At 37.8% G+C, this 21302-nt stretch overlaps 1 protein-coding gene across 2 annotated transcripts in view; it reads right to left on the bottom strand.

The window, feature by feature from the left end:
• The window catches only part of Bank1 (B cell scaffold protein with ankyrin repeats 1), a 264417-nt gene that overhangs the window by 168425 nt on the left and 74690 nt on the right, over positions 1 to 21302 (bottom strand). For both annotated transcript variants that reach the window (XM_028857459.2, XM_037207133.1), the window contains exons 4-5: positions 19979 to 20117; positions 15112 to 15251 (exon numbers count right to left, since the gene is read on the bottom strand). In XM_028857459.2, the coding sequence (XP_028713292.1) occupies positions 15112 to 15251; positions 19979 to 20117 (279 nt within the window). The remainder of the gene's footprint in view (positions 1 to 15111; positions 15252 to 19978; positions 20118 to 21302) is intronic.

The following is a 21302-nucleotide window of genomic DNA, read 5'->3' on the forward strand; positions in this document are numbered from 1 at the left end:
GAGGAGGAAGCCTCAGCTGGGAAAATGCCTACATTAAACCAGGCATTTTCTTAATTGGTGCTTGGTGTGGGATATCCCAGCTGACTCTAGGTATTACCATCCCTGGGCTGGTGGTTCTGGATGCTGTAAGAAAGCAGGCTGAACAAGACATGAGGAGAAATCTAGTAAGCACTACTCCTATAAAGCCACTGTATCAACTCCTGCCTCCAGGTTCTTGCCTAGTTTGAGTTCCTGCCATGGCATCCCTTAATAGACCATTGTCTTAGTTCAGGTTTTCATTGCCATGAACAGACACCATTACCATGGCAACTTTTATAAAGAAAACATTTAATTAGGGTGGCTTGCTTACAATTTCAGAGGTTCAGTCCATTACCATCATGGGTGGGGGAGCATGGCAGCATGCAGATGGATGTGCTGCTAAGTTAGTTGAGAGTCCTACATCTTGCAGGCAACAGGAAGTCAACTAACTGTGACACTGGGTGGTATCTTGAGCATAGGAAACCTTAAAACCTGTCCCCACAGTGATACACTTTCTTCAACAAGGCTACACATAATCCAGCAAAGCCATGCCTTCTAATAGTGCCACTCCCTGTGAGATTATGGGGGCCAATTACATTCAAACTACCACATTCCACTCTCTGGCCCCCATAAGCTTGTAACAATATCATAATGCAAAATTCATTTAGTCCAACTTCAAAAGTCCCCATAATCTGTCACAGTTTTAACAATGCTTAAAATTTCAAAGTTCAAAGTCTCTTCTGAGATTCACACAATCTCTTAATTGTAATCACCTATAAAAATCAAAATAAAAAAACAGATCACATACTTCCAACATACAATGGCACAATATATACATTATCATTTGAAAACATAGGGAAGGGAGCACAGTGAGGAAGTACTGGACCAAAGCAAGACCAAAAACCACCTGGGCAAACTTCAAACTCTGCATCTTTATGTCAGATAAGCAAATGCTCTTCATATCTCCAATTCTGTTCAGCTTTGTTGACTGCAGCACACTTCTTTCTCTTGGGCTGGTTCCACTCCCTGTTAGCAGCTCTCCTTGACAGGTATCCCAGGATTCTGCCATCTCCAACATCTTGAGGTCTCTAAGGCAATCCAGGCTTCAACTTCAAAGCTTCATAAAACAGCCTCTCTACTAGGCCCCCATTCAGGGACACATTAGACACATGCCTGGCCTCAGCAATTTTATTCCATAACTCTTTTTTTCTATCCTTAACTCTAAAACCAGAACCATGTGGCTAAAGCTGCCAAGTTCTGCTGCTTGCTAGGGCTAGAACATGATCACCTCATTCAATTACATCTTCACTAGCTTTCTGTCCTTCAATGTCTAAGCTTGGCTGTCCTGAAGCTTGCTCTATAGACCAGGCTGGCCTCAAACTCAGAGATCCCCCCAGCCTCTGCCTTTCCAGTGCTGGGATTAAAGGTGTGCCCCACCACACCTGGCTCTAAGCTTTTCTTTAGTTCCTTTTTATAAGTTGGAAACGTAGCTGGGTGGGATCTTTATTCCATTTATTCCATTTATTTTTACTCCCTTTATTCCATTTCCTTAATCGGTTTATCTCCTTGCATCCAGATTCCTCAGTTCTTGGATGGGGTTTCTGGCATGACTATTAGGGTGTTTGGCCATCCCATTACCAGAGTAGGTCAGTTCCAGCTGTCTCTTGACCATTGCCAGCTGTCTATTGTGGGGGTATCTTTGTGAATTTCTGTGGGCCTCTCTAGCACTTTGTTTCTTCCTTTTCTCATGTGGTCTCCATTTACCATGGTCTCCTATTCCTTGTTCTCCCTCTCTGTTCTTGATCCAGCTGGGATCTCCCACTCCCAGAGGCTCTCTTTCCCTCGCCCCTCGCCCTTCATTACTCCTACTCATGTCCAGGTTGTTCATGTAGATCTCAGCCATTTCTCCATCATTGGGTGATCCTCGTGTCATTCTTGGGGTCTTGTTTTCCAAGTAGCCTCCCTGGTGTTGTGAGTAGAAGTCCAGTCATCCTTGTTCCACCTCTAGTATCCTCCTATGAGTGAGTACATACCATATTTGTCTTTCTGAGTCTGGGTTACCTCACTCAGGATGATTTTTTTCTAGATTCATCCATTTGCCTGCAAACCTCATGATGTCATTGTTTTTCTCTGCTGAGTAGTATTCCATTGTATATATGTGCCACAATTTATTTATCCATTCTTCAGTTGATGGGCATCTAGGTTGTTTCCAGGTTTTGGCTATTACAAACAATGCTGATATGAACATAGCTGAGCAAGTGCTCTTGTGGTATGATTGAACATTTCTTGGGTATATGCCCAAGAGTGGTATAGCTGGATCTTTGGGGAGATTGATTCCCAATTTTCTAAGAAAGCACCATATTGATTTCCAAAGTGGTTGTACAAGCTTGCATTCCCACCAGCAGTGGAGGAGAATTCCCCTAGTTCCACATCCTTGCTGTGGATATTGTTCTATATAAATAAAACACTGATGGCCAATGACCAGGCAGGAGGTAGGTGGGACAAGGAGAGAGGAGAATTCTGGGAAGCGGAAGCTGGGGAGAGAGACTGCAGCCACCGCCAGGACAAGCAGCATGTAGAGACTCTGGTAGGCCACCAGCCACGTGGCAAGGTATAGATTTATAGAAATGGGTTAATTTAAGATAAAAGAACAGTTAGCAAGAAGCCTGCTACGGCCATACAGTTTATAAGTGATATAAGCGTCTGAGTGATTATTTTATAAGTGGATTGTGGGACTGCGGGGCTTGGGGAACCTGGAGAGAAGCCCTCCAGCTACAAATGGCGCCCAACGGCTCGAGTTTCCACCTTAAACCTGACAATATTTAATAACCAATTCTAAACAGAGCCAAAACCAGGTTCCTGCTTCTTGTCTCATACGGGCAGCTAGATGTGGCAAAACGCAAGTTTGGACACTGGCGGATTCCTGGCGGGTGCGTTTGACCGGCAGTATGGCGGAAATGAGGCATCTGCCAGCGGCAAATTAAGCTGTGTGGTAGATTTAGTCTTTACTAGTATTTAAAAAAAAAAAAAAAAAAAAAAAAAAAAGAGGTTTCTGGCTACACGCTGCTTTGATAAAAGCTTAGACCCACTATTTCTGAGACTTGATGACTCCCAGAGCTGGCGCAAAACGTACCACTGCCATGTTGGGAAGCTGAAGTGGGCGGAGCCAGCAGCCACAGCGCCGTTTCAGGCTTACAATGGTACAGTTTAAAGCAATAGGCTCAAGGCTCAAGGTAATATAAAACATAAGCCACATAAAGATGGCTACCACACAGAGAATCTGGATTATGTTCTCTTTGATATTCATAACTAAAGAAAAACATTTGATTACAAAACCTGTTGAGTTATGCCAAAATGTATATTTTAAAGGGACCTTGACTTCAAAATTTGGATATAAGGATATGTTACTTTGGAAAAGAGATTCTGCTTTTGTTTCCACAGAAAGCCAGAGGCTGTGGACTTGTTCCAGATTAAGATACATCAGGTTTCACCAGCCAAGACCCCCTGAAAGGACTCCGATGACACCATGGCCCAGATGATCCAACATCCAGAGCGGTTTCAAGACAACTGGTTCAAACGATACAGCCTCACGGACTACCCCATAGGTCTAAAATTTTCTTTGCATCCCCATAAGATACAGCGCCCCCCTCCAGCAGGAAGTAGTAAGACATGCTACGCCCAAATTCCCAAATATACCAAGCTGGCTTTAGAGGTGGAATTGGCTCACTCCCCCTCTAAACCCAGACATATTACTTTAAAAAAAAATGGTTAAGAGATTCTTGTGTCCCAAATCAGAAGAGCCCTCTGGTGTGGGACAGAGAAAAACCAATATTTTTATTTAAAACAGGTTGATTATAAATGTGATCTCTTTCTAAAAAAGAAAAGGGGATATTATATAGATATATAGGAGGATATGGAGATGATAAGATAAAAGGGTAGATTAATGAACCTACTTTTAAAGAACAACTTGTTTAAAATGTTTTACATTGGTATAGATTTTAGTTTATGTTTAAAATGTTTTACATTGGTAAAAATTTTAGTTTATTAATACAAACTTAAAGTTAATTTTGTTATACTGTATATATATATTTCTATTCTTGTTTGAGGTATTATGTTTAACTCATTTAAAATTGTAATGGATGATTAAAAATAGATTAATAATCAGTCATCTATGATAATCATATTTGTAGCCATGTTAGTTAAGTCTTCTAGGTATACATAGATATATTTCAGATAGATAGGTAATCTTCAAACACTTCATAGACCTAGAGAATATGGCATTTAAATAACTTAAAATTCTGTTGATGTGAGACACAATTGCTCCTGGCTGCACCAATTGATCCCGAGAGAATGTTGGGCTTCTAAGACATTTCCATTTGGAAGTTTGTCTTTTTGGCACAAAATGGCCTACTGGGCAAAGAACTGCCCTTGCCTTGACGGCTGACAGTACAAATGCAATGCTGTCCTTTCTGGACAAGCGGGACACAAGGAAAGCGACCACTGTACTCTGCCAAGACAGGGTAAGATGGTCTCTCAGAATTCCTGCTTCTGAAAATGGTCTGTCAGATACTCTAGGCCTGTAGCCAATTTGAATGCACCAACAATGCTGAGAAACATCAGGTGACTGTCCAGGCTGCCAGCTGTCTTGGTCTACTCTTGCAAGATTCCCGAAGTTGCTTGCATCCGTCTACCATTTCTCAGGTACCATTATGTTCCTTCTCAGGTCTTTGATGTGGTTGAAAACTAGATAGTTGTAATTTCCTCAGTTATGATAAAAGATAAGTTAGATATAAAACCTTAAACTCACAAATATAAGATAGATAGGACATCTTCTTTAATATTGTAACTATAATTCTTGCTCGGTAATTGTTTTGTTATATGTAATTTTACCATGTTAAAGTTAAAACCTTCCTTTTTAAAAAAAAAAGAAAAAAGGGAAGTGCTGTGGATATTGTTCTATATAAATAAAACACTGATGGCCAATGACCAGGCAGGAGGTAGGTGGGACAAGGAGAGAGGAGAATTCTGGGAAGCGGAAGGCTGGGGAGAGAGACTGCAGCCACCGCCAGGACAAGCAGCATGTAGAGACTCTGGTAGGCCACCAGCCACGTGGCAAGGTATAGATTTATAGAAATGGGTTAATTTAAGATAAAAGAACAGTTAGCAAGAAGCCTGCTACGGCCATACAGTTTATAAGTGATATAAGCGTCTGAGTGATTATTTTATAAGTGGATTGTGGGACTACGGGGCTTGGGGAACCTGGAGAGAAGCCCTCCAGCTACACATCCTCTCCAGCATAAAGTGTCTTCAGTGTTTTTGATCTTAGCCATTCTGACAGGCATAAGGTGATATCTCAGAGTTGTTTTGATTTGCATTTCCCTGATGATTAGGGATGTTGAGCAATTCCTTAAATGTCTTTCAGCCATTTGAGTTTCCTCTGTTGAGAATTCTCTGTTTAGTTCTATAGCTCATTTCTTAATTGGACTGTTGGTCGTTTTGATGTCTAATTTCTTGAGATCCTTATATATTCTGGATATCAGTCCTCTGTCAGATGTGGGGTTGGTGAAGATCTTTTCCCATTCTGTAGGCTGTCACTTTGCCTTGTTGACTGTATCCTTTGCTCTACAAAAGCTTCTCAGTTTCAAGAAGTCCCATTGATTGATTGTTTCTCTAAGTGTCTGTGCTACTGGTGTTATATTTAGGAAGTGATCTCCTATGCCAATGCGTTCAAGACTACTTCCTACTTTCTCTTCTAGCAGGTTCAGAGTAGCTGGATTTATGTTGAGGTCCTTGATCCACTTGGATTCAAGTTTTGTGCACAGTGACAGATATGGATCTATTTGCAGCCTTCTACACGTTGATATCCAGTTATGCCAGCACCATTTGTTGAAGATGCTTTCTTTTTTCCATTGTACCCTTTTGCCTTCTTTGTCAAAAATTATATGTTCATAGGTGTGTGGGTTAATGTCAGGGTCTTCAATTCGATTCCATTGGTCCACATGTCAGTTTTTATGCCAATACCACCGCTAGGCACCGGGTGGAACTCCGGGAGTCCAATTAGCGAGAAAGAGGAGGGTTTATATGAGTGAGAATTGATGAAACCAAGGTTGGATAAAGCACAGGGACAAATAGCCAAATGAATGGAAACACATGAACTATGAACCAAAGGCTGAGGTGTCCCCAACTGGATCAGGCCCTCTGAAGTATTCGAAGGCCACCTGGCCAAACATCCCAATTGTCGTGCTAGAAATCCCATCCAATGACTGAGGGAACCAGATACAGAGACCCACGGTCAGGCCCCAGGTGGAGCTCCATGAGTCCAATTGGTGAGAAAGAGGAGGGTTTGTATGAGCGAGAATTGTTGAGACCAAGGTTGGAAAAAGCACAGGGACAAATATACAAATGAAAGGAAACACATGAACTATGAACCAATAGCTGAGGAGCCCCCAACTGGATCAGGCCCTCCGGATAAATAAGGCAGTTGATTAGCTTGATCTGCTTGGGAGGCATCCAGACAGTGGGACCAGGTCCTATCCTCAGTGCATGAACTGGCAGTTTTAAATCTGGGGCTTATACAGGGACACTTGGCTCAGCCTGAGAGGAGGGGACTGGACCTGCCTGGACTGAATCTTCCAGGTTGTACTCAATCCTCAGGGGAGTCTCTGCCCTGGAGGAGATGGGAATAGGGGGTGGGCTGGAGGGAAGGTGGAGGTGGGGGGTGGTAGGGGTAGGGGGTAGGAGAGGGGAGAACAAGGGAATCTGTGACTGATATGTAAAATTATATTTAATAAATAAATTTAAAACATGAAGAAAAAAAAGGAAAAAGAAAAAAATCAGTTTATCTCCTTGAACACAGAATTTACCTCTATTTCACTTCCTGGTGTACTTTTTCTCCTCAAAAATTTCATTTTGTAGTTTACACTGTTCAGCTTGCTCCTTTTATTATAAATCATCATTAATATTACCACTAAAAAATTCACAACAATCTATACTAGGCTGTTTTGAGATTTTCTCTGCCAATGGATTAATTCAAAATTCCTCACTTTAGCCTCAGGCAGCCTCAGGACAAGGGGAAAAGGCAGCCACTTTCTTCACCAAAATATTCTAAGAACAATCTCTAGGCGACATACTCAAATTCTTTCCTCTGAAACCTCTTGAGTGAGTCCCTAGCAGTTCAAATAATACTTAGCACCATTGTCTTCCATGCTCCTACTAAAATGGCCCATTGAACAGTACTTAAAGCATTCCATTGCTTTCATAACCCAAAGTTCCAAAGTCCAAATTCCTCCAAACAAACATATGGTCAGACCTATCATAGCAATACCCCAGTCCCTGGTACCAACTTCTGTCTTAGTTAAGGTTTTTATTGCTATGAAGAGACACCATTATCATCATGACAGGGAGCATAGCAGCATGCAGGTAGATGTGGTGCTGGAATAGCTGAGAGTCCTACATCTTGCAAGCAACAGGAAGTCAACTAACTGTGACACTGTGCAGTATCCTGAGCATTTAATTTAAAAGGATAGATCTTTACTAAAAGAAATATGATATTTTCCCTAGTCAACTTAACTTTTCTATCTTTTGAACGAGTCATTTCTTAAGATTGTGGCCATGAATACTGAAATAAACATCACAAGGCAACTTAAGACCTTAAGTTATTTTGTATTTGTTGCTGATTAGATATGTGTGTAGTTACAGAGTCCCCTTGATTGACTTGAAAATAATATGGCAGGAAAAATATTTTGAAATCCTGATCCAGATCTCTTTGTGAATCTTAGTAATGCATAACTGATAGCATCATATGAGAACACCAGTAACCAGGTGAAATATCCAGTAACTATTATATGCTTTTCTCTACATTTTCTGATGGAGTTCTTAGATATCAATGAAATAAAATCACCCCAACCTAAATAGAAGTCTGCAGAGAACTCTGTGTGGAAAGTCAGCTTTCCATGCTGATGTTTCCTCTACTCATACACAAGCATCATTCTGTTGTTATTGACTTCTAAAATTCTAAGCTGAAAATGCATAGCTTTTCAGTTATTTATGATGAAGTTTTGCTACTATAATAGAGAGACTCAAATGGACAGCACCTTAAATAAGGTAGAGGCCTGTGCCTTTTAAACATAGAAACCAGCAACTCTGCAGTTCAGAGCTGACATAATAACTCCCTGTGACTGGGGAATCTAGGTTTGTACTAGGAGGTTTAACTGCTTCCCATTGTCTTTCCAGTTGAAGATGGCTTGTCTATTGTGCCCATGTTGGCCTTTCAGACAAACAGTAGAAAATACCGTGCCAGGAGAGCATGACTGCCTCTCTGAATGCTTCTAAATTTGCATGTGGCTGTCATGGACCTGCCATGTCCCTGGGATTAACTTAGACATAGGTCTACTTTCTGGCTGCAAAGGAGGAAATGTAATATTTAGCTGAGTGGCCATGTACCAAATGAAAGTTGCATCATTATATAATTAACGATACTAATGAGAAAACAGATTAGAATCTAGAGACCATTTTTTATCATAATCATCAACTGAAGCATAAAGAGACTGACTTTCTCATCCTCAGCTATTATCAATAATTTATAACAACATATTGCTAAGTATGTAATGAAATAAGACAAGATTTTAAATAAGTATAACATATATTCAAAGAAGTATTTTTTTGAAAATGGCCTATAAAATGATGGCACTATTTCTTAAAGGAGTTTTGGCATTATTTCCTTGGCTTGTCTGGGGAGCCATTTTCCAATTATGTAACAGTATTGGTCTTCTTACTTCTGTTCCTTCAATCATTTTCTTTGACCATTCCCTCAATTGCCTTTCACTTTCTGCTTCCATCAGAAGCATTAATATTTCATCCATACTCCACTAACTTCACAAAAGCTATGCCTGTTTGCCACTGCCTCTTGGATCATTTGATCATTTGAATTTGGGAGAGAAGCTTAATGTGTACAGCTCACTGAGCCTTTCAGTAATTTGCCCAACAAGCTATGTATCAGTCACATGCCTAGTGACTTTTTTTAAACTGTTTGTTACTGGATCTGGAGCTCATCAATTTGGCAAACACTACCCTTTCTCTCATCCGTAGATGCTAGAATATCTCAGTTTGGATATAGACCAGTGACTGGCAAAGGATGGAGAGTGTGAAGGTGGCAGCCATAGGAGGATGGATGGTGGGCACACAGAAACACAGACCGAAGAGATAAGTTCTAGTATTCAGATCACAGTGTAGTGGCCAGAGCTAACCATAACCTACTACATCCTATGTGAAGGACATTAGGGGAGGAGCCTGTAGTGTACAAATGAGAAATGATGAGGAGAGAATGATGATCACCTGTATTTTATCAGTTTGCAGTAGACACGTGTTAGAATATCATATTGTGCCAAGACAATGTGCATAACTATTCAACTTTAATTTAAAAAGAAGACATGGAGCGCCTCTACATATTTGAAAGTTGAACCTCTTGAAAAGAGAATTGTTATAATCTAGTAATCTAACATTCCATCTCTGAAATATCTTATGGGATATTTGAGTCTGAAGAAACCACAGTGAACAAGAACTCTAGATTCTTCATTGGATACCTGGAAAAGTCCTTTAGCATCTCCTATGAATTAAGTGGTTGCCATTTTAATAAGAAACTATAACTCATGCCCATGACCCATCCAAATCTCTCCTTTGCCATGTTGCTACAATCCAGAAAGGAGAATTTAAAATATGGAGCCTTTCAGAAGAGAGCTAAGATCTCAGGTATTTTTTCAATAACAATATTTCTTTAATATTGATAGGAAAAACAAGATGGCTTTTGTATGGTCTCCAAGTCAATAGTAAAGTGTACTAATTCAAGATCTACTCCTGTAGCAAAAGAAAGATGAATTACAGCACAATTATTCACATGCCTGGTATGATACAGTTTGGAGAGCTCATGCTCATATAAGCAGATCACTTCACAGATGAACCACAAGGTATTTTCAGGGGGTAGTTTCACTTCTCTCGCCATCTTCTTTGCATACTTGGTCTATATTTTTTCACTACGTTATTCAAATAATATCAGAGGTGTCGCTTGAGTTTTTCTCATACTCTGAAATAATAAATACTAGCTGTGCCCCATATACAAGGAAGTAACTGTGTGAAAGGTGGTGGCTTTACAAAGATGAAAAACACAGCCCATCCTTTAACCAAGCACACTGAGTGGCAGGAAGAGTAGTGTTCTGTTTCTGCTTGGGATGGATGAGAGCACACAGCAACCTACTTGAATAAAGAGTTAAAGCATCATACAGTGAAGAATCACAGAGGAATGCTTTGATAAGAGATGGTTCTGGGAAAGATTTGGGACCTTGTACCATGTGCATTGAAATGAGTTTGAACATTCCCATCCCATGAGGCATTAGAAGCTGGTTGCAAATGAGCACTCTGAATGCCACTGGTGCCACTCCCTGCCTTTGTGCCTTGTATCAAAGGGGGCTGGTGAAAACAGGAAGGTTTGCATAGATATTTTGAGACAGACAAGGGTCTAATGGAAAATTTAGAAAATCACTAGAAAGAGAAGGTGTCTCCAGTCTCTCTCGAAGAGCATCTTCAAAGGAAACAGCCCCAAGCACAAGCTTAACTGGGTTAAGAAATTACCCTTTAAGGAAACTATTAGGATATAGAAGCACACTGGGGCAAATTCTCACAGTGTTAGTTTTCCAAGGCAGAACCTTTCCTCTCTCCAATCCCACTGACTTCTATATTGTCAAGGTTTCCATCACTGAAACAAAATGGCTGAGAGAAATGACAGGGGAAGAAAAGTTGGTGTTGGCTCATACTTTCAGATGTTTCAGTTCATGGTCAACTGGCTTTGCCATTTTTATTCCTATACCAAGGCAGAACCACCATGTAAAAGTATATGGCTGAAGTAAATTGCTCTCCTTGGCAGTTTGGAAGCAGGGAAAGAGAGAAAAGCAGGGTCTAAGGAAAGATCTGTCCTTACAGGGCACATACCTATGACCTACTCTGTCCTGCTAGCCCACACCTCCTGAAGTTTCCCCCGTCTTCCACTCTTGACATCAGCTGGCGTTTGCGCCATTAGCACACGATTTGGAGGAATACTTTTGAACCAATTCATAATAATGTCTCATTGTATTAAATATTTGCTAAATGGACATAGTACATTAAAACATCTCTTAGCCCTTGTCAAAGAAACTTCTTCTTGAAGTAGATAAAAATTAAGACAGAGACCTCCTACTGGTCAATGTGCAGAGAATAAGAGACTACAGAGTGCTCAGCCCCAAATGGGGTGTCTATACCAAGCCCCCAAGACTCAGAGGTCTTTACAGAGGAGGGAGTAGAAAGATTGTAAGAACCAGAGATAAAGGAAGACTACAAGGAGACAGTGTTTTCTGGACACAGTGGGCAGATTACACACCAACTCACAGTGATTGTAACAGCATGTGCAAGACTTGTGCAAACTCAAGCCAGACAAAATCCCAGTATGAGCGTGAGTGGTGTATATGAATTCCTACCCCAGTTGAAGTGCTAATGGTGTTTGATAGTTGCTGGAAGAGGGGAAGTCAGTTTTTTTTTTTTAATGATGTGATCTCTGGTAGCTGGACTGCTCTCTAGGGCAAGCCCCACACCCAAGAGTATTTGGATATCATGAATGGGAGTAGACAGAATTAAAATAATATATAGAGAAAAAATACAGTGTTGGGTGAGAGGAGTTAGGGAGGAAAAGTGAATATGATCAAAATACACTGTATGAAATTCACAAAGAACTAATAAAAATATTACTAAATATATATTTGTAAGCAGCAAGTCACAGGCTGAATAATATATGCAATTTAATAAAAAGAAATTAAATACACCTAATGAGAAGACAAATATAATATTTACTGTGTATAAAGTAAAATATATAGTATGATAAAGATATGCAACACAAAGATGCCTTTTACTGAAAAGAGGTATAGCTAAGAATTGTTTCTTATATTTTAAATAATTTTTTGAACAGGGTTAGAGGGCTGGCTCAGCATATAAGAATGCTTGTTTCTTTTCCAGAGGTACCAAGTTCAGTTCCCAGCACCCATGTTGGGAAGCTCAAAACCACCTACAACTCCAGATCCATAGAATCTGATGCCCTCTTCTGCCTCTGCAGACACCCACATAGATATGGCAGATACCCAAACAGATATACACACATGAACATAAATAAAATTATTTAAAATTCTTTTAAAGAACAGGATGATTATATTCTGATCAATAATTACTATATTCTTTTAGCATTTCTCCTAGTTTCTCTTATATACCTTACTTAGTGATTTCTTTAAAAAGCTAACATTTTTACTGTCCCCAAGACAGTTGTATAAATGGAAGAGAGACTCACAGGTTTTAATTATCTCAGTGAAAGGTAAACTAAAGTATTTCTAGCTACAGTATTTAAATATTAATTATCCTACCAAATTAAGTTTAGATTTTTTTCATTTGAATATCTCATGATCTTTATTTTAAGTGATGCACTATAATTGAACCTTTATTGGCTTTGTACTGGGATTTGAGTATTTATCACCCATGAAAGACAGACAGATGAACTGATTTAAGTAGACCATTAAGTTCACGGAGGTAAAGTGTTCTAAAACCTAATGAACATCATTAAAACAAAACAAAACCAGTTCTTTCATAATTCTTTGTTAAAATTCATAGAATGGTTATATTACTATATATGTTCAATAGTTTTTAAATGACATACAAAATTTTTTATTGTGAGTTCTAGGAAAAATGAAAAATAAAACCCACAAATTTCTCATTAATTATTCTTGCCTCAAATTCACATGGGGTTTAGACTATTATATGCCCAATAGCATTAAATGACTATAGAAGGATCTTGTTAATAATTTCAGGTTTACTGAAATAATAACTGCCATTAAACCATGCGGGGAAGCCCACAGCAGATCTTACTGTATGCCATTCCAGCCAAGCAGGTAGGGTAAATTCACACTTGCTGGTACATTTTCTTACAAATAAACAATAGTTATAATAAGTATGATTGCAATGTATGTTAGGTTTTGAATAGAGGTATTCAGTGGGATATTTGCAAAGTACACAAATTATTGGGTATAGTGACATCATCATAAGAAAGGAATAATCACCATAGTGTTCTATATGAACTCAGAAAAAGCGGGCCTAGTGCACTTGCATTAATCTCCAGGGATTCTTGGGTCCTGAGGTCAGCAGCAAAATCCCCACATCTCTCCCCACCCAGGTACACTCACTCTAACTCTAAATGTGTCTCTTTGCTAGCTGGGAGTTTGTTGTCCATAGACTGGACTAGTTCTGCCTCTGGAGACTCAGTGTACATGCTGACCCTGAGAGCAAGTCTGGAACAAGTCTGTCTTCCTTTATAGGCCCCTGGACTTGGGGCAGAGAGAACACCAAGGCATGGCCATAGTGCTTCTCACCTCTCATTTTAGACACAGGGTAAAGATAAACAGAGTTTTTTTTTCTAATTTCCTAAAATCTGTACATTTACTTCAAGCTATAGAGGAAATTATGACTTACATATTATTTTATTCTGAAAAATGTATCCAGGAGTCATACATTTAATTTTCACTATATACACACTGTCTCCTGGCATTAAACCTGGTTCAGATATGTATTTGGAGACTACTTTACTTCTACACCAGCTGTAGACAGAGAATTCTGAGGTCCCCTTTATTAAATGTTAGTTATGAATAGAATTTTTAGTAGCAGGCAAGGCAGACTTGTCACAAGAAAATGAAGCGATCTATATTTCAAGCTATTGTGTTTGCACTTGTTTGGCGACTGCAATATAGATGTTTTATCAAATGTCCTCAGACTTCCCAGGCTGACAAATGGTATTTCACTCTCTGTCCTTTTCTAAGACATTTGCCTTTCCCATTGTTCTAAAATGTGACACTCATAAAGAAGAATGCCAAAGAAGAAAGTGTCACACAAAATAAGGAAAGCCTCCAGGGCCAATCACATTAGGTTCATGGCGGTCTGTCAACATTACTGGTCGTTGACAGTTTTGTTACAGCTCTCAAAGGGCTTTTCATGGTAAATGTGAAGATCACATTGTTCGAGTGAACAAACTCTCCCTTTCTTTCCACTCCCTTCTGTCCTCCTCTCCCAGCAAGACAATTAAGTGAAGTCTATAATTCTAGCTGACAAGTAGCAAAAATGTTTTGTACTTTTCATGGAACATCAAGTCTTAGAATTTTCTAGTTCACATTAGTTAATATTTATCTTATTCTGAAAGTCAATGGAATAAACATGTAAGTGATACATTTTCATATTAAGCAAGATTTCTTCCTATTAAAAGTAGGTCAAGTTTTAAAAAGTGCAGAAACCAAACTAATGACTTAAGCTTCTTGAAGAGTCCTTAAGATTCTTCCATATGCCCACAACTGATAGGAAAAATTCTGGGCAATGATAGGAAAAAGTCTTAAATATGAGCTGTTCAAGGAGGCCAGCAATACATCATAAAGTCCCCATCGCTGAGCAAGATTTTATCACACGAGATGAGGTTCTGGACCTGAAGACACTTCTTCACATACCACACAGAAGGTTATCTTAAAGAACATGGATGATTCAATCATGTTTATTGTCAGGTAACAGTGAATTAAATTAAGATTAATCCAAAAATGCAAAATGTCCACGTTAAAGTAGATGCAAGACTCACCCGGGTTCCCTGTTTGGTTGTAGTTAGGTTGGTCTGACATAGTGTTACAGGATCAGATACATGGCCTGACTTTCTTTGTTTTGTGTTGTTCACATCTAAGTAAAGAAATTCATTTCTCAAGGGTGCTCTTTGAATCTCTTTCTTCTATTATCTATGTGCTCCATAACAGCTTTAAATTGAGCCTGTCAGGATAGCCAGGCTGCAATGGACAGGCTGTCTCTGGCTGGCAGTATTGGGAATGACTTGACTGAGGCAAAGTAATTTGTCGATGTCTCTGGTCCTCAGAGGTTGGCTTCTTCCTTGCTGTGTGTCATCCAGCCACTCACACACTGTCACACCTATCCCGAATGAAGAGACCCCCTTTCTGCATTAGCCCTTTAGTGCACAGTGCGATCAACTGATTAGAAAGATCAACTTACCTGGCATAAATTCTTGCATGGGTCTGACATGCTAAACGGACTTTCTATGGCTTTTGCTGCTGAACAGTATTTAATCTCTGTTGTGGCCTTGATGATTCCATCACAGTGGATGTTGACAGTGACTGAACCAGCAGGAAAATCTTACAAAACACAAACAAGAGTTAAGCTAAGTGCCAAGTATAATGCACACATCGTATCATTATGACTTAAACTTCAAAGGAAGCCTTTAAGAAGTTCCAGCATTTAACTTCCAGTACTTGGAATATTTTTTTTCTATATTCAGTACTTAAAAAAAAAAACACAAAATATACACATTTAGATTAAAAAACTTCCAAGACAAAAACATGCCAAAATTATATAAAAAAGCAAAATACTAAATTATTTCTCCCTACTGATATACTTTTTGTAAGGATACAAATCATCTTTACACAAATCCTTAGAATTTAGCAAAAAGAATCTATTCTTTAAGCTTGGGTATTTGTTTCAATTTTGTGATAAAGAAATCCATTCATTACATGCCAGTTTCTAGAAATGTGTGTAGAAGAAGTAAGATGTATTGAAATTACAGAACATTTTGCAATTGATTAGCATGAGAAGTCCTGGGGAAAGTAAGTATATCCAGAATCTTCAGGCTGACCTCTGTGTACTCCATCCATCTATTCATCCAACCACGCTTCATCCAAAGCCTTTCTGTAAACAAGTTGTTCAAAGTGACTGACAAACTATACCTTGAATTCTACTGTCAGCAATATTAGAGCTATATAAAAAATTGTGGACTTCCATTAAATTTTTTTTTAAAAAAAACAATAATTTCAATTAAAGAGTAATACTTTTGTGTAACAAATAAAGCAAAATTTGTCTTTGGAGCTATTTGAAGGACAAATTTTAATAGCTTTTCAGTCTGCCATAGAGATATTTCTCAAATTCTTCTAAAAAATGTCATTAAAATACGAGGTTCAGAAGAAGTTTAATGAAAAGACCAACATCCTTGAACAGCTGTGAATGTTTAATTTCTTAAAGGTTAGACACTAATTTCAAGTCATCTCATGAAGTTAACACATCTGTCATCATTTTGTTCAGGTAAATTCAAAGCCAAAAAAAGAAAAAGAAAAGAAAAGAGAGGAATCTTAAACTGAACAAGATCATGGAGCTAAAATTTCCATCTTCGCATTCTTGATAAGACACTTAACGTGTGTTATAAAATGATACATGCTGAAATGTATCACTCTCTTCCCAAAGAAATAGACACCCAATAAAGAATAAGAGACTTCACAACATAGAGTCAAAGCTACAACATGCATCCCAGGAACTAATGAGGAGACAGTGAGGTGAACAGGAAGTTGGTGTTGTCAGACCCAAATAAAATATGATTGATTTATATAAATCAGCAGATTTTATATAAAACTCAGCTTAAAACATTTTAAAATTATTTCCAGAATTATAATACCTAGAAATCATAAACTAAACAGAAATTTACTGTTGTGAATAGCCATTCCAGCTTGGATCTGGAAGTTCCAACCCCCATTGAGACTCTGGCAACTGGAGACCCGAGAGCTGGATGGGCCAGCGCTCTCTCTGTGCGCTCTCTCTGTGCTGGGACGCTGAACGGTGAAGGTGGACTGTGCAGAGCTCCAGCTCCAGAGAACACCGCTGGACTGCAATACACCTTCCCCAGACCCTGCAACCTACCTATTACTTAATTTGTGAGTTACGCCATTAAATAAATATCCTTTTAACTACGTAGAGTGGCCAAAATAATTTCTCCAATAATTTACTTATCAATTTCTTTCCCATGCACGTTCAGCACAGTAAGCCGTATCTCCTGAAGTACTTCTCATGAGATATGAAGTTACAATTTACATTATCTAGAGCACAGTTTTATCATTAATAAAGAGTCAATATTTTTCTTTATGTATTACACATTTCTTTCAACTTTTAATTAGATTTCCCCCAGCTGTTAGGTTTGTTTCCTCATGGTATTACTGGTACCAGAGGAACATTCTGTTTCTTCTGCACAGAAATTAGTTAATATTTCTAGTTGAAAGTTTTAGCATGCTTTCAAGGCTTAGCTATATATAAGCTGGAACTATTGTAATTTCAAATTGCTTTAGCCATAGATGCCATTAGGAAAAATTTGGTCCCTGAAAAAAAATAAAGTGATTATAGATACATAAAATTATTAAGCTTAAAGGATGATGGGGGCATCAGCAAACTGGTTGGCATTTTCTCAGGCAAAAAACTCAGACTGTAGTGTTGAAGTGGGTCAAAGGGAAAGAAATTTTACCTAGGAAAGGAGTGTGAGAATTTTCTTCCTTCTAAGCATCATTGAATATGCTATTAGATTTTCTTTGTATTGCTACCAGCTGAAAACATGTGGTAGTGGTGTTATCTCTTACAAAATGTCAAAAATTATTGATTCAAATTTTAAGATTTAGTTCAGCTCAAATTCCACAAATGAGTGACACTAGGTGGTATCAATCTTTCTCTAAATGGCTTGTTTCACTTATTGTTTTTCATTTTCATTCAGGCTGCTACAAATACATGATTTCATCTTTCATATGATTGAACAATATTCATACAATTTCATATATAAATTACATATTCTTTATCCTTTTCTCTACTAATGAGCAAATAGGTTACTTTCATTCTTCACTATTGTGAACAGTTCTGCAATCAAAATGAGAGTTCAGATTCCTCCTTCATAGAATTATTTTTTTTCCATCGGGGGTATGCCCCTGGTCGGAACTGTAGGATCAGATGGCAATGCCATTTTCCATTTCCTAAGAAGGCTTTCTTTCCATAATGTTGTATTGTTACACTCTCACAAATGGTGTAGGAATTCTCTTCTCCACTCCTCCTTAGGATTTACTACTTTTTGTCTTTTTGATAACAGCCATTCCAGTGCAGTAAGATTAGCCATAATGTTGTGACTTTGTCCCCGATAATTAGGGATCTTGAGCATTTGGGCACATATTTGTTGATCACTTCTTTTAAGGGTCTATTTATATGATTTTCTTATTCTTTTTTAAGTGAAAATATATACAATATATTTTATCACAGTTTTCTCTTCCCCATCTCCTCACATCTCCTGCCTACCTCCCCATTGATCCAGCTCTATGCCGCCCTTCTCTCTCTTTAGGAAACAAACAGGCCAATAAAACACAAACAAACATATCAGAATTAAAAGAAATAACATAAAAGAAAGCACAGGAAATAATAGGATTACTTTGTTGTTATTGAGGTTCTTATATATACTGGATATCAATCTCTTATCAAGTAGTTTGTAAACACTTTCTCCCATTCTGCACCTGTTTCTGAACTCTGTCAATCATTTCCTTGGCTGTGTTAAAGTTCTTTTTCAATAAATTTTCATTTGTCTATTTTTGTATTCTTGCTTATGCTTTGAAGTATCTTATAGTTAAAAAACTTTAGCCCATCTCAATGTCTGGAAATGTTTTTAAAATATGTTCTTCTAGTTGTTTCAGGAACTTTTTTAATCCTTTCTACAATGCCTGGCATGAATATCAATCAAAACCATTCTTAAGTAATATGGATACTTTCATTTGGCTTCTTGATCTGCTACATGGGAAATATTATTTAAGTACCTTTTAATTTGTAATATTGATGTTTCTGTATTGATTTATTTTAACTAGATTTAGTCTGAACTCTGGAACGAATTACTTACAAAGTATTATTCATTATATCACTCAAGAATGTGACATAGAAAAAAGAATGTGACATAGGATAATAGGGGCTAAGAACAAGAAAGTAAAAGAGGAACAGAGGGTGGTTCTTCCCATCACATTTCTGCATGCTTTCCACACCAGGAAACAGTGTCTGGGTGTCTGTATATTATTGGAATAACAGCTTTGTTTCTGAGAACCCAGCTTCAATGCCAGCTGAGCGTAGAAATCATAAAGGAGCTACTCATGTAAACAAACAATGCTGGCTTGTAAATATAAATGAACTCTATAATGAGCTCAGAATGTACTTAATATACTTTGCAACTATGAATATTTTATATTTCCACATTTATGAGATTAAATAACTTTATGTAAAAATATTTACAAAGCTCATATTTTTGAAGTTTTACTTAACTTTATGCTCTGATTTTAGAAAATATGCCATATAACAAATCAAGTAGCCTACTATTTTTAAAAATATTTACTTTCTCTAGTTTTAATTTTGTGCATGTGGGTGAGTATGTGTGAGTCCAGATGCCTGTATGTCTCTGTGTGGGTATATATGCCTGTGTAAGCCCAAAGAGGGTGTCAGATCCTCAGGAGCTGGAAATACAAGCAGTTATGTGCTGCTCAAACTAGGTGTTGGGAATCTAATATAGTTTAGTATGGAATAAGCAAATATGAATAACCAAATGATTAGCTTTGCAAGTGAGATAAAGAAATGATGAGAAGAAAATCTCTGAAATACTGAAAAAGAATTACACTTTATAAAACAGCTAAAACTTTCCAAGGTTTTGAATGGAGACAAAAGAAAAAACATAAAGTTCTTTAATAAAAATTAAAAAAAAATCTGTGAATCCACATGCTTCATAAAGGAAATAATTTTAATTCCATATTTAGTAGCTACTATATATCAAAGTACTCTCCACTGACATATTTAGTGATGTTTGATGTTACTGGCAGCCATTTCCCTAAATGGTATACAAACCAAGTTCTAAGGATTTATACAATCTCACTTTTGCAAATCAGATTAATAATAACAACGTTGAACATGTGAGAACTAACACAGGAAGCACCTGCCGAGCAAACTCAGTTTCTGTAGGGAAGTGAAACCATTTACCATAAATCACAGGAAAGGAACTCGGGGAGAGGTTTTATTATTATTAAAACACAAAGTTTCTCACCTGCAGCTTTCATGCACCAGACACTCTTACTCCAATGTGCTGGCCTTGTTCTGAGGCGCTTGTTGCTCGATATAAATTCAACTTCCAGAATTTCTCCAATCAGTTCATCTTTCAAAAGAATGAATATTTCACCAGGATTCTGTAAAGTGAAAATGTATAGGTTAAGCATGTCAAAGAGTCCTTCACCAAAGTGCCTAAGATATTTATTAGTGATCAAAATCTTAAAACTGTTGGTAAATAAGTTTATCCTGTTTTTCAACCATGTTAATATATAAATATATACATTCATGACTCATTACATTTATTACTTTGATATCTATCAAATCCTCTTCCAGCCCAAAACCATGAACAGAGAACACAGTTGTTTCCTTTACCCTTGTCTCTTCCTGCATATATCTTCCATTCCCATCCCAGGGCATCAGATTTATTTCACAGACCAGCAGACTTACAGTAATAGTATTCCTTTCCCAAGTACATTAACTTGATAATAGTATCATTTCTCTCTCTCTCTCTCTCTCTCTCTCTCTCTCTCTCTCTCTCTCTCTCTCTCCTCTTTCTGTGTGTGTGTGTGTGTGTGTGTGTGTGTGTGTAAAGACCTAACAAATCTAACTTTAAGACCTCTTACAATTAAAATATTTATGTTGTATAGTTCCACAGTGTGTGTGTAGTTCTCTGGGTATTCTTCGCTTATACAAGGGCCCATTAAGGCATCTGGAATCACTAAAGTTACACAGCTCAAAATTTCAAGATTTAATTATGTTGGGGAAGTTCGATTTGTGAACAGAAGAAAAATATGAAAACCACATTTTGGGAACTAAATCCGGAAAAAAGTAAAATAATTGGGAAGGGTGCAGTCAATATAGAGATTGGGAAGTGATAAACATTATTGGATGTCTACTTTATAGAAAATATGATAAACACTTTTATCTAAGAATATTTCCTTGAACTCTAACTGAAAAACACAGATACACACACACACACACACACACACGAGCACACACATATACACATACACACATACACACATGCACATGTGCACACACACTGCCCAGAATTGAAATGGAGAAGATTATTGTCATTTATAAGCAGAGCAATTTAGGATTATATTTAAAAAACTATTAAGAATTATCTAACTTTCAAATTCACATTATTTCTTATATTATGCTATCTGACTCTGTGAAAAATAAAATATTTTATGACTGTCTCAGATATCATCTCTTAAAGGCTGTTGTCATAGTAAATTTCACTTTGACAGTAAATAGGAAACCCACTGATACATTTTCACAATATCATATTTATTAAAAAGCCATCAATTTAAAATTTT

Source organism: Peromyscus leucopus, chromosome 6, assembly GCF_004664715.2.
Source record: "Peromyscus leucopus breed LL Stock chromosome 6, UCI_PerLeu_2.1, whole genome shotgun sequence".
In the NCBI taxonomy this organism is placed as follows: domain Eukaryota; kingdom Metazoa; phylum Chordata; class Mammalia; order Rodentia; family Cricetidae; genus Peromyscus; species Peromyscus leucopus.